The sequence below is a fragment of the Apostichopus japonicus genome, chromosome 19 (assembly GCF_037975245.1).
Source record: "Apostichopus japonicus isolate 1M-3 chromosome 19, ASM3797524v1, whole genome shotgun sequence".
NCBI lineage: Eukaryota > Metazoa > Echinodermata > Holothuroidea > Aspidochirotida > Stichopodidae > Apostichopus > Apostichopus japonicus.
The window spans coordinates 24,005,610-24,020,018 of record NC_092579.1 but is presented as its reverse complement, the minus strand read 5'-3'; the positions used below and the strand labels follow the sequence as shown (position 1 = coordinate 24,020,018).

At 37.7% G+C, this 14,409-nt stretch overlaps 2 protein-coding genes across 9 annotated transcripts in view; one reads left to right on the top strand and one right to left on the bottom strand.

The window, feature by feature from the left end:
- The first annotated feature begins 167 nt into the window (after positions 1-167).
- Positions 168-6,071, top strand: LOC139960488 (phosphatidylinositol-glycan biosynthesis class X protein-like). Of its 6 annotated transcripts, none has more exons than XM_071958882.1 (7): positions 168-305; positions 1,075-1,201; positions 2,158-2,233; positions 2,864-3,002; positions 3,588-3,798; positions 4,573-4,673; positions 5,029-6,071. In XM_071958882.1, the coding sequence occupies exons 2-7, from the start codon at positions 1,150-1,152 to the stop codon at positions 5,182-5,184; spliced, it is 735 nt and encodes a 244-aa protein (XP_071814983.1). In that variant the 5' UTR covers positions 168-305; positions 1,075-1,149; the 3' UTR covers positions 5,185-6,071. The 6 variants fall into 6 exon arrangements, with proteins under 6 accessions (XP_071814983.1, XP_071814980.1, XP_071814982.1 ...); XM_071958879.1 differs by having other exon boundaries at positions 235-400; XM_071958881.1 differs by having other exon boundaries at positions 235-405.
- LOC139960484 (nucleosome-remodeling factor subunit BPTF-like) overlaps positions 5,275-14,409 on the bottom strand; it is a 29,773-nt gene continuing 20,638 nt past the window's right edge. For 2 of the 3 annotated variants that reach the window (XM_071958868.1, XM_071958870.1), the window contains exons 11-18: positions 13,564-13,719; positions 12,847-12,974; positions 12,222-12,459; positions 11,412-11,707; positions 9,708-9,881; positions 8,237-8,435; positions 7,817-7,901; positions 5,275-6,760 (exon numbers count right to left, since the gene is read on the bottom strand). In XM_071958868.1, coding sequence (XP_071814969.1) covers positions 6,576-6,760; positions 7,817-7,901; positions 8,237-8,435; positions 9,708-9,881; positions 11,412-11,707; positions 12,222-12,459; positions 12,847-12,974; positions 13,564-13,719 — 1,461 coding nt within the window. In that variant the 3' untranslated portion in view covers positions 5,275-6,575. The remainder of the gene's footprint in view (positions 6,761-7,816; positions 7,902-8,236; positions 8,436-9,707; positions 9,882-11,411; positions 11,708-12,221; positions 12,460-12,846; positions 12,975-13,563; positions 13,720-14,409) is intronic. The other variant, XM_071958869.1, reaches the window with a different exon arrangement.

Genomic DNA, 14,409 nt, shown 5'->3' with positions numbered 1-14,409 from the left:
ATGTCATTTGAAAAATGTTTCTTGTTACAATGAAAGGGGGTGAGGGCGGTGTATTGATGGGAGAGCTGAGTACAGATATGTAATGAGTAGTTCAGCTTGTTTCATTTTCCTTTGAGAGGCCCGCCCATTCTTGTATCTGGTAGCGCTATTTCACGACCAGCTGTCACTCTCGCCAGCAAACTGCTCTAATAATGCAATGTAGCGTCAGTGACGTAAAGGGAGTTTTGTTTGTAGTGTTCTCCCGCTTCCGTGGATTTTTTTCTTGAAAAAAAATCTGTGGTAGCACCTATTTCACGAAATTGACCGTGAGAGAAATGTAGTTCTCCACTGGCGTACAGTGATTAACATGATTTCAGAAATGTGGTGATAAGGAACAGGGATGAATACTGAGTGGGGAAAAGTATCGTAAATGTTTATGAAATTCCGGTTGAATACTTCACGCTTGCCTCACGACGTTAGTGCAGCTGGCTTAGTAAGCCTAACGCATAGAAACTGAACTAGGCCTAACATCACTAACGGCTAACGAAACTTGTGAGACTGCTGTAAATTTAGGCAATGCTTGTATGCTATGCTAGTAAACTGTTCTACCGAAGGACATAGGAACTCCCATCGTTATACAAAGTATCGTGTACTAATATTGCCAGTATTAACAAAAAAATGTTGAACAATCACAGAACCTAATCTAAGCTTTTGAGCTTGAATTTCAGCATTGACTTTCATTTCCTGCTGCAAAAACCCTATGCTGAAAGTAGTGGGACATTAATTTATGGTGTGTTGTAGACTGCAAGATAGTAAGCAAGCATGTATCAAATGTAAAGTTGATACTTATATGGAAATTGTCCATAGCTTCAATAAAAAAAAAATTAAAAATGTGTAAAAATAGATGCACATGTAGGCTTCTATGATGTAAGACTAGTAGTAGCAAACTAATTCTTTCCAAGTTAACCATTTAGATTTTCATGTGCAGAACAATGATAATTAAGACTAAAAGCAGTGGACTCAAGCAGGCATTGGATATTCATAGCTAGCTGAATTGAACAGAAAAACTTTGTTTTTACCCTTTTGTTTCAACAGGATATCACACCCTACAGTATTATCAATGAATTGAAAGAAGACTAATTAATGTGAGTCAGCTAACAATCTCTTGTAATGAAGCTGCTTCTCCAAGTACTTCTCGTCATCTCTTTGGCATTATCACATGGTAAGTAATTGATGATTCTTAACACCATGTTAATGCAGTCAAAGAAAAGATCAATGGTTAGACAGTTTAATTGGCTGTTTTACTTATCAAATTTTAATTCTCTCCAAATTTCTTTCAATTTTGTTTCGCTTTTCTTTTTTTCCTTTTTATTTACAGTAGATTTTTAAGAAGTATAGGTAATGATTATAATAAAAATGAACATTTGTAATGCCACGGTATACATCAAAAAGACATCCATAGCACAGTTGTGCATACAGTATTCAATTCAAGGTCAAAGCATAATGACAAGGGTTCAGTCATTAGTGAGAATTCACTTTTTTTTTCATTTTGCATATTTCTTTTAGTCATAATGGAGTGTGTGGTTAGGTGATGTGTGTTCAAGATATGGTTTGTCAAGGATAGTTTTGCCAGAAAGGAACCTTTACATCTAGGCAATACAAATGTCATGTTTGCTAGTTTAAAATACATGTTGAAATGTGCATGCTACTGTAAGTTGATTGTTGTGACCTCTTGAACAAGTTTATATATATTGCATATCACTGAGGTAATTGAGTTTTTGTTTTTAAGTTTCAGGCTTTATTTTCTTGGTGCGATTGAGTAAAATATTTAGAAATGTGATCTTGCTGAATAGAGCTTAAACATTTATAAAAAGAAACAAATTATGCAATATTCAAAGAATTCACTAGATTTAAAAATAAGAAACATCCATTCACCAATACTTAACTGCATACTAGGTCAGAGTATACTTTCATTTTATTGTGCTTAATATGCCACAAATTAAGATGTGTAAAATCCAAAGAAACCCAATATTTGTATTCTTCAAAACAAGCCTAGAAATTCTGCTCAGTCTTAAAACACATGTACTGAGGTCTCGCCTACTTCGCAACTTAGTCAATTGATAGGAAATAGAATATTGGTTTACATTTAGCAATTCCTTGCTTTAAATCGTCTTTCAGCCAGTGGAGAACCAACTTGTCCAACCTTGGAAGGTGTCACTTTGAGCAGAGAAGTTTTCAAAGAAGGTTATCACAGGTACAAAACCTAAGAATGGACATTTGTCTCCATCTCTGCCTTTTTGGCTAACATCCTAATACTTGCCTCATCTCAATCAGTATCAGGAATAATGTAACCATGACTGCAAATCATACCATCATGGTATAGGATATGGTGCTGTTCATCTTGTATCAGGTTGATTTGGTACTTTACTTTTCAGTATGGCTTTTGTGTTGACTGAAGACAACTGCTGTCCAAGAGACTTTTCTTGAGAGTAGTATAATTGTTTGAAATGTCTTTGACTTATTTTTCTATCTCAAATTTTCTAGGGTTTCTCAAAACATCTCAAAGAAGACTGCTGGAGTTGACTCCTGCAGGGCTGCATCACTGCATGCATTATTTAACTTTCACATGATTGAACTCCCCTAAATTATTATAAAGAGAGTCATTGCAATTTTTCAATCTTTAGGTTCCAGGTATTAACATGTACTGTATTTGAAAGATAAGAATATGAAGTAACAGCATCATCAAACAGAGGTGTCTGTATTCTTCGGTGAAGTAACCTGAAATTCATTTAGCCAACTAAGAGTAGTTATTGCACAAGTTATAAACTATGTTACAGTATGATGCAAGTCTTCCTTTGTAACAAAGTTCTGTTTCTCTTCTCAGAGATTTGACAACATCGCTTCATGGAAACATAACCCGTTCTGGACAAGAAATCAGATTAATTTTGGTGGAAACATTCCCTCCTGGATTTTACATTGACCAGTATGAGCTTGCAAATTTGAAAAGTTTTGGAGGACCTGAGGTGAGTGTCATGTAATGGTACAGAATATATCTAATTTGCTCTGCCGAGCTCATGTAAGTCCCTTATAGTTAGCCTTGGGATATCCCCCACTTTTTCAGCCAGCCCTGGTAAGCTGATTACTCTCCGGGTTCTCACAAAGAAATTGTTTTAGACATTGATGTAACATGAATCCTTTCAGATCAAAGATTTTAAATGCTAGGTGTTCTTTACTTGATGACACACATGTCTGCAGAGCTTACTTGGAAAGTTCAACATACAGCAGTGATTGACTCTTCGTGGGTCATTTCCTTATTAATAGTAATATTTTGAGGGGTGTGTTTTTATTCCACCAGTTACCACATATCCCATAATGGTAGTCTCACTCAAGCTGCCAAGGTAGTTGTTTTTGGCCACTGGAGACATTGGTCAGATATTAGTAGGCTGGAATTAATTTAAAGTGGTACATGGCTGATAAATTGATGAGGAGCACACACAATTGATTTCAGCTGTGAAATCTCATCAGTAGAGTATTATACCTTTGCTCTTAGCCAAAACAATGCCTTAAAGATTGTTTACAACTTGTCAACTATTTCATTGTTCATTTAGACACAGATTTTAGAAGCTGTCGATGTGGAGAAGCCAGCACATTTATCTACAGAGTTCAACTTCTTCATCTTTATTGAAAGCACTGATGCTGCGGATGACCAATTTGTTGCGTCGGTGTCGCTACCAATTCACCTCAGATATCAGCAGCCTCAGATGAATGGAGATGGAAAGAGTTCTGTGCTCCCCAACCCTGTAGTTGCTGTCAGATGTGGTATGTCACAGCTAAACATAATGATCGAATCATTTATGATCGAATCACATTCCGTATCTTCTTAATCCCATTCTGGGTATCTACTTAATCCCATTCTGTATCTTCTTAATCCCAAATAATAACTTGAGTGCAAGAGTTCTTAAGTTCCAACTTGTGTAATGTTATATTTAATTGGCAATAGAGAACTGAGAAGGCTACATCATCAGAGTTGATTAACTGCAATGTACATAATGGTCACACCATGTATGTATGTATGTGTGTATGTATTTTAGATCCTCCTACAAGCTGGAACTCGCAAAGAAGCCATCATCGCGTATCAAAGCCGCAAGCTGACCGAAGTCAGTCTCTTAGATTCATATTTAACGTCCATGATTATGAATTGTCTACAAATCTGTAACTGGACAACATGCATTTATCTTGGAGTGACTCGAACTCGGGACGTTATGATTGGAAGGCACCGGCATTAACCACTGAGCTAACACTCCACCATACATTAGGTCCTTCTCTGAGAGCTAATCTAGGATCAAAACAAGGCGTAACTATTAAGGAATAAGATACCTAACACATAACCCGAGTTACAACTATTAGGGAATAAGATACCTAACACATAACCAGAGTTACAACTATTAGGGAATAAGATACCTAACACATAACCCAAGTTACAACTATTAGGGAATAAGATACCTAACACATAACCCAAGTAACAACTATTAGGAAATAAGATATCTAACACATGACCCGAGTTAAAATACTTTCTCTCCCTTTTGGTGACAGATGGTGAAGCTACACCTGCAGAATCTGACAACTATATCAGGGCACCTTGTGATGCTACTGCTGGGTCATTGTTGTGCTACTGGCAGAAGATTGCAGTACAGGTCAGTCCATAAATATCATTGGGGTGAGACTTACTGTTGTAGCATACTTTTACGTTCATCGTGGTTAATGTTTGTTGGCATTTTGATAATAAAAAAAACGACAAGTAGGCAGTTTAATAGCGTTAATAGTCAACTTTTCAGTTCCAGAATTTAAACAGTTCCTTTGAACAGGATTTCTGAAGTATGTATGTATTAATAAAAATTAAATTTGACTTGGAGAAGCATGAACGCTGTTTGGAGTTCCTGTGTATGGTGTAGTAGTTACCCTGCCAATTGTTTATTGTCTTGATGTCGTCTTACAGTATGTGTTACCCTCCCGTATCGCTAATGTTATTTTCATGTTTTTGTCTTCCAGTTTTCATCTGAGCCTTTAACATTGACTGTACCGGTTGGTCAACAGAACCACATCACCGTGGTGATTTGTGGAACATTTTTCACAATATCAATCTTCACATTATTATTGCTTCTCACTATGTGTACTTCAAATAACTTTGTAAAGAAAGATGAATAAATTGTTTTTTTTTTATAATCTCCCTTAAAAAAAATGTGTTTGTTATTAATCATTGAATGAGTTCAATAATGATTAATTAAACAACAGATAAACATTCTTATCAAGTTTATTCCAAAATATCTCAAAAAATTAACTACTTGTACAGTATTTTGTCAAGACCAAAATCTTATTATCCATACCTCAAGAATTTATTCCTACATTGGCAAACTCCTTTCCTTTCCATAGACCTCTTGTATGTCTCTATTACTTCTTTTTTTCTCTTTTCTCTCTTTTAAAGATTTTTTGTTTTCCATATTATCTTTTTTTTTTCTATTTTTCAACTTTTTTATGTACACTTGAGAGCCTGCCATTGATGAATGAAGCAAAAAGTGTTTGTACATGAAAAACAAAATATAATATGTTACACACGTGGTATGTACAAATTGATCCCCAAATCCCTACAGAAATCCCTCAAAAGTTAAAGTAAAAATGCCCAACCTCATCGAACCTTGGCTATAACATCAAGGAATATTGGCTTTGCTTTGAAATAATTTACATTTGACCATACCATCCTTCAATAGATTAATTCACTTGTATAGAGTGGCACATAATCTGCTGCAGGTTCAAGAATAGCAAGATGCTCCAGTCAAATAATTATTATTATTAATTTTACTTCAACTCACATTCTTTAATCAGCCACAATACAAAGGGGAGGTCCACGGCAGATATGGAACAAACTAATTCCCAGGTATAAATAATTCAGATGTGCACCAGGGGAGGACCCTGGATAGTTTCAGATGTCAAGAACCCTTTAGGTGCACTATTACAAATTACTGTCACTGATCCATTTTGAATTTACGTGAATAGGGGAGAGTGGGAAGGGTGAGCCTTCCTTGAAGAACTAATTACAGCATATTACAATTAGAAAATTGCTAAATGTGTAGTTCAATTAACACCAACGAGGTGGAACATCAATAAAAAATAATCATATTACGTGTAATGTGTTAATAACCTTCAAACCAATCACAATGAAATAAATAGTACATTTCTAGCAATTTAAGTTGATTTTCTTGTCAATATTATGATGTCTAAATGACCTTCACATTTTTGGAAACAAATTGTAGGGTTTTGTCTTGTAGAATATCTACTTTTATTCAACTCCTCTACAAGAGGTCCATTCTGTTGCCATTGTTTATTGTTTTTTTAATTTTACCATGTGCTAGCAACCGCCCAACAATACAAAATGAATAACAAGCAATTAACCAATTAGCTTTCCCCACCACTCCTCCAATAGGTATTGTTAATGCATCACACAACCATCTCTTGTTTATGTTCCTTTTTTCATAAAGTTAGACAACTAAAACAATACGGGTCTACTCTGCAATCCTGAGGTCGAGTGTTCGATAAATTAACTACTGCTTGAAGTTTTTCATCTTCTGGACAAAGAATTTCTCGAGCATGTCCGCACACTGAAAGAATAGGGAGTCGCTGGCATTGTACAGACGGCAATTGTCGAACATCTTGCTCACGTCTGCTACAAACTCGTTCACCTTGAAATAAGTCTTCTTCTTGAGTTTGTCTGATATACCTGAGAGGTCTAAAAGGAAAAAAAATAAAATAAAGAACACTCAGTCAATAAAGTCAACACTGTGTGGTTATGCAAATGACAATAGCCATCAAACAAATATTGTACTGGGAGATAGTATGACACTTGTAACAAAGATGAAATATTCTACACTACTGTCAGACAAACCCCTTCAATGGTCTGAGAATGAGGTACTAGTCTGTGATGTTACCATTTTCCAGGTTTTCCTCAAAAATTCTTTTCCTGTCACAGTATCGCTACTACTTCCTCGTCGAAATGTGAAATCTTTGAAATGATCCATTAGCGACCAGTGTACTGTGATTATGGGAAGCTTAACGAGAACACTACCATATTAACATCATTACATACTCCACTGGGATCTATTTGATGGGGGTAATGTAGAATTTATTGGTAGATCTTGAATTTTCAAATTTGTGTGTGGAATATTTTTTGGTCTTCCTTACAGGCTGCCACCTATATATATATATCCCTTTAATATCGCAATGAGACTGACTCAAAAGCCACAGCTGGGTGCTCCTATGTGATCGGTAAAAAAATGAATGCGTGATATGATCAAAAGATGAAACAACTCATGACAAATTTTGCAATGTTATGATGAATGGTGTTAGAGACTTGCCAGTAACTGAATTATGATGCAGGATGTGGAAAGCTTAAGAATCATTTTACTTAACTACTTCAAACAAAATCTTGAGGAAAAGATCCATGCTGTGGCATTAGGACCAACTAGGTGTAGTGAGGTCAGGACAGCTACACTTTAAACACACCCTTCAGTAACACAAGTCATCCACTGAAGGCTTTCTTTCTTAGTTATTGCGTTATATTTTGAAGGTTAAGCATTCCTGACGTGCTACATATTTATGTGTAAGATTTGTTCCATTGCGAATGTTGGAAGTGTTGGAGATGACTGCTGTGCTGTAAGCTCATGATTCTAGGACATGGATTCTACTACATCTCTACAGAAAGGACATAACATAAGACACAAACATAGGAATCTTATCAACAGGTTCCTTAATGATATATCATAAGAAAGAAACATAAGAATCTTACCAACAGGTTCCTTTATGATATCATAATAGTCGGGTGCATCCAACTCACTGACCGGTTCAACGAAAGGCCAGCCCATCTTATGACTCTGAGAAACGGGAAAGGATAACAATTATTCACGTACATCACCTTAATACATATCATCATGGTGACAGTACACACTGAATGGCCATAGGGTTTTCATACCATTTAATACTAATAACATATTATTACAAATCATGTCCGCTACTGTATTGGACGTTCACGATGCTTACTTAAAGAAATGAAGATGGCAAACAACCGTGACAGGCTTTAGAACACTCTCAAGCCTATTTCCTTGGACATATTTATTTCTTGTAATAATAACCCAAGAGTAAGATTATACCATTAGAATTAGGATTTCTTTAAACCCCCCCCCTTATCTTAATCCTAAGATCATCTTACCTCCAGCTGTCTGACCACTCTCCTCAATTGATCGTAATCTTTTGGCGTGAGGGTCTTCTGACTGGCCACCACATTTTGAATGTTACTGGAATTACACCGAGGACAGATGTACTCCTCCACCACCTCTGCCTCTGCTTGAGTAATACCAACACAGGACCCATGGAACCAGTCATTGCACTTGTCACAACCAATGTAGAACCTTTCAACAACAAAAAGGCGATGTTTATTTAATAGACTGTTGTTATTATTCATTTCCAAACACTCATAATAACACAGATTGCATTTCTTAGTAAACTTGAACACACACACAAAAACATTGTAATAATTGAATGGTAAAATACTCAACTGGCATTTAGCCAGTAAATATCATGAACGGCTAGGCCTGCCTTATTGGATCACCTCTCAATATGGGCTGGAATGATATTTGCTTAAGTACTTGCAAACTTTTCTGTCCTACAAAATGCAGCCCTGGTCTCATCATACAGTTACAGCCTTAACAAAGATAACAGCATAACAAACCTGGTCTCATCATGTGGTTGCAGCCTTAACAAAGATAACAGCATAACAAACCTGGTCTCATCATATGGTTCAGCCTTAACAAAGATAACAGCATAACAAACCTGGTCTCATCATATGGTTGTAGCCTTAACAAAGATAACAGCATAACAAACCTGGTCTCATCATATGGTTGCAACCTTAACAAAGATAACAGCATAACAAACCTGGTCTCATCATGTGGTTGCAGCCTTAACAAAGATAACAGAACAACAAACCTGGTCTTATCATATGGTTGCAGCCTTAACAAAGATAACAGAATACCAAACCTGGTCTCATCATATGGTTGCAGCCTTAACAAAGATAACAAACCTGGTCGCATTATATGGTTGCAGCCTTAACAAAGATAACAGCATAACAAACCTGGTCTCATCATATGGTTGCAGCCTTAACAAAGATAACAGAATAACAAACCTGGTCTCATCATATGGTTGCAGCCTTAACAAAGATAACAGCATAACAAACCTGGTCTCATCATATGAATGCAGCCTTAACAAAGATAACAGAATAACAAACCTGGTCTCATCATATGAATGCAGCCTTAACAAAGATAACAGAATAACAAACCTGGTCTCATCATGTGGTTGCAGCCTTAACAAAGATAACAGAACAACAAACCTGGTCTCATCATATGGTTGCAGCCTTAACAAAGATAACAGAATACCAAATCTGGTCTCATCATATGGTTGCAGCCTTAACAAAGATAACAAACCTGGTCTCATCATATGGTTGCAGCCTTAACAAAGATAACAGAAAAACAAACCTGGTCTCATCATACGGTTGCAGCCGTAACAAAGATAACAGAATAACAAACCTGGTCTCATCATATGGTTGCAGCCTTAACAAAGATAACAGAATAACAAACCTGGTCTCATCATATGAATGCAGCCTTAACAAAGATAACAGAATAACAAACCTGGTCTCATCATATGGTTGACGACAGAGACAGTAGAGTTCATCTTCTCTCTCTCTTTTCTTCTTGAAACAATCATTACAGATGTACTCCTTCATGTCCGTAGCAATCTTTTCATCCACACCGACACAAGTACCATGGAACCAATTGAGGCACATGTCACAGCCTACATAAAACCTGTTACAGGCAATAAAAAAAAGCAGATTTACAGCAACACAAAAAAAAAATTCACCCAAAAGACATCAAAACAGAAACAAAGAATGATTACTGTAAAACAGCCAGTGAGGCAAGGACACTTAAAGGGTCCCACTAGGGATAACCCTCTAAACCAAACAGGAACCATTGTTGAACATAAATGAGTAAGCTTAGAACAGTACTTGTGATAGTAGTACACCCTACTACACCAACAAAGTACAACAATCTGACACCATTAAACAGCCAGTCAGACAAGGACACCTCTATGGACTGTCACTCTCTCTAAGAGACTTTCATCTATAACCCTGGCCAGAAGCTATTATGGAATCCTGGCCAGGAGCCACTATGGAATCCTGGCTAGGACCCATTATGGAATCCTTTCCAGGAGCCACTATGGAACCCTGGCCAGAAGCTATTATGGAATCTTGGCCAGGAACCACTATAGAATCCTGGCCAGGAGCCATTATGAAATCTTGTTCAGGAGTCACTATGGAATCCTGGCCAGGAGCCACTATGGAATCCTGGCCAGGAGCCACTATAGAATCCTGGCTAGGACCCATTATGGAATCCTTTCCAGGAGCCACTATGGAACCCTGGCCAGAAGCTATTATGGAATCCTGGCCAGGAGCCACTATGGAATCCTGGCCAGGAGCCATTATGAAATCTTGGTCAGGAGCCACTATGGAATCCTGTCCAGGTGCCATTATGGAATTAAAGAAGTAAGCTTCCACTCTATGATACTTGTGGTAGTAGTAAATCCCCAGCCCCAATGCAAGTTAAGGAATGCCATGCTATGGCTCTTCATGAGTGCTTTCCAGGCTAGAGAAAGGTAATTCTTATCCCCGCCCATAATTACCACCTAACAAAGAACAACAACACTAATCTGATGGCAGATTCTTACGTGAAATCTGCTGTTGCTCGCTGTGTTTCAAGATTCACAGATCTTGAATACTACTCAATCATAACATTCTCTAGCAGTCATACTCTTGACACTTTTTGCCCATACTCCATCATTAACTCTAGCTATTCTGCACTTCAGACTGCTGACTTTCGTCACTAGTCATGGGCAATGCAGGCAGGGATACAGACAATATATCTACTGATTTACACCAATGTATGTTACACCTACTGCTAAGGTGACATAGGTGAGGGCATTGTGGTCAAGTGGTTAAGGCAGTGGACTTGTAATCTAAGGATTACAGGTTCGAGCCCTGGCCAGATCATTGCGTTGTGTCCTTGGGCAAGGCGCTTTATCTCCATTGCCTCTCTTCACCCAGGTGTATAAATGGGGACTGAGTTGCGTGCGCCGTGCGGCTGCACCCTATGGGAAGTCCCCCGGGGGACATGTGGTTGTGGTGCACCGTGGTGCCCCAGGAGCAATTGATTGAATTGTGCACACTTTGGTGTGTAGGTGTGTCAAGTTACCAATGACCAGGGTTGTAAAGTCATGTGAGAGGGCCTTGGCCCTGAAGAAGACTGTAAACCTAAATAATAATAATAATAGTAACTGACCTTGATGGATCGTACTTGGTCTGACAAATACAGTAGAGGATCTCCTCGGCGGACGCTTCCTGAACTGGTGGCTGCGGGACTGTACTGGCGACTGGGACTGTTTCTTTGACAGGTGATACCGGCTTGGTGACCTCTGGTGCAACTTTCTCCTTCTCGGGTGTCTTGGTGGGGGTTTTTGCCTTTGCAGGCGACTGTGTCACTTTCTGCCTCTTTCTTGCTATCGGCGCTTTCCTCCCCCGGATGGGTTTCCTCTTTCTATTATTTTCTGCTTTCTTCAGAGCTCTGTTTCTCTCCTCCTGGAGACGAAAAGAGAAAAGGTCGTTGGATACATGATCATTTTGGGCTATATAATCTCATTCTTCAGAGCAAGTCACAGAGGTATCTCATTCTTAGATTTGCTATCGTTTGTTTGTACATTTCTGCTGTTTATATTTATTGTTTTTTTACATAATATGTAATCCTTTTCCTTTCAACATATTGTCATCGGTATCAATGGCAGTGCTACATTTTGAATAATCATGCATGTCACCTTTGACAAGGACAACCTAATCATACTTCAATCAGGAAATACCCTAAGGCATATTAAAGGAGGTGAACAAGTAATATGGACATCAAGGCAAATGTTGATGCTGACACTTAAAAATAGCAAAAAATAGTCATTTGGTTCTGTTCCCTTAATCTCAGATAACATTTTTTCTCCATTCCACCAATTTTCTGTCAGTAATGTCTCCCCAACAGTATTTTATCTTATCACCATCATCACCATTGTTATAATCATCATTATAAACCAGACATTATATATAAACACACCACAATCTTTACCCTGACATCCCACGTGAGTTTCTTCTCCAGGAGAGTCCTACGGATCATGATCTCATTCCTCAGATTCTCCTTCTGCTTCTGCAACATCATCATCCTCTTCTGCTCCACCCCTTTCTGCCTCTTCCCCTCCCGTTGTTCCTCCTTCCTCTTCCGTTTGGCGGACTTTCTCTCGTCTTTCTCCACCTTGTCCAGCATGCACTTCATCAGATTATGGATGACCTGCATCCTAGTGTGTGCAAATACAGACAAAACTAGTCAATAAGCAAAGGACCCACAAACTGAAAGATCATACAACATCTCTTAAAAAAGTGTAAATTTCATCTGGATAAAATATGTAGAGCAAATACAGCTCTAACTATAAACAGGTCCTTCAGTAATAGCCTTTTAAGTTTTAAGACCCTTTTGTTTTTATTGTTTTTTTTGGGGGGGGGGAGGTAAGTGGAGGAGGTGAGAGGGTGAAGAAGTGGGAGGACTAAACTTCATAATGCAATCTGACATCATACATTAATCCTTCATATGAACAATGTCTTCTAATGGAGAACAATCCTCAGCTTATCATGAGATGAAGAGGAGGCTTTCTAAAGTAGGTATTTCTCTTTATAACATAACATACCTTCCTTGCTCCAACCTCTTCTCCTGGTATGCCCTGGTGTCACGGCTCTTTTTTCCTGAGTCTGATCCTTTCCCTTGGATTTTGAGAAGCTGCTGTCGGTACTCTTCCTGAAGGTTCCTCTCATTGCCCTGTTCACAAAAATAAAGCAAAAAAAGTTGAAAGAATTAGTCTTCAGAACATATTTCTTATGACTACCACTTTTTAGTCTCTTTTTTAAATATTTTTATTGCACGTACCCTCATTACCAATCATTCAATCTTAATAAAAAAGCTCTAACATCACAGTCATTCTATGAAATTTCACAATCTTATTAGTATTTTATGTGTTCTTTCTCCAGTCTTCTAAAACTCATCATTTAGCAGCCAATGAAGTTCAATGGGTCTAATTATCATTCACATCACACAGCATATTATTACAAAATGTGGCGCTTCAATTCTCCTCTTGGAAATTAAACTTGATTGTTTAATGCATAGAGAGAGAGAGAGAGCATATTTTGCATAGAGGAATCCAGCGAGAAGCACTTTAAAACAAGCAATCTAATAACTGTCTAACAACACACAATGAGGGAGTGCAACTAACTCGCAGCATATTTACATGGCAAGCAGAGAGAACCTGTTATAAGAGTCGACTTGGTTAAGTACTGATGCAATGAAATGCAAACTAACTACATCATGAAAAAACACTCAAAGTATAAAATCACTGCAGCCAGTCCTGTACCTTCATACGAGCAATCTGCTCCACCTGAGACTCGGCTCTCACCGCATCGACCAACGACGAAGAATCTTTCTTGGAGTCATCTCCGCTGCCCAGCTGTTGCAGTTGGAGCTGTATCCTCTTCTGTAACTCTGCAACTTGGTCACTTGTACTCAAAGTCTGATGATAATCAAAAGAGTCGAGCGACTAAAAATGAATGAAATCATTCTGACGAATCGATACGATGTATCAGTCAGTCTGAATTGGCACTGTGTCAATAACTCAACTCTTATATATTTACAAGATCTATATGGTATATATAATACATGGTATATATAATACATGGTTTATATAGTACATGGTTTATATAAAACATGATATATACCACAACTTATACCATACAGTCATAAGACATCCTCTATCAAAGAAATTAATCTCTTACATATTAACATCATTGACTACATGTATTCATATACCACCCCCTTACTAACCATTCTGAACATCATTACATTTCCCATCAGTACCATTTGTAACAATAAATATCACAACTACAAAAGTTGTACTGCTTTATATATATTCCTATCATGCTTGAGCGACTAGCAATGAAATTACTACCAAAGCAAAGACTATGTCTATAAAAACTCAGTAATTTGGATTCAACCAATCTTTAAATCGGTTCCTTTTTTTCAAATCAAAAGTTTGAAACTACAATGAATGAAATATCGTGAATAACAGTACACCAGCTGTCGTTCTAAGGTGACACCTAGTTCTAGCAGTTAAAGGTACCACTCAAGTGTGACTTTAGCTTGACTCAACAAAACTACTATAGCAACAGAAACTGAGAGCAATTTGCTATAAAACAAAACTTTG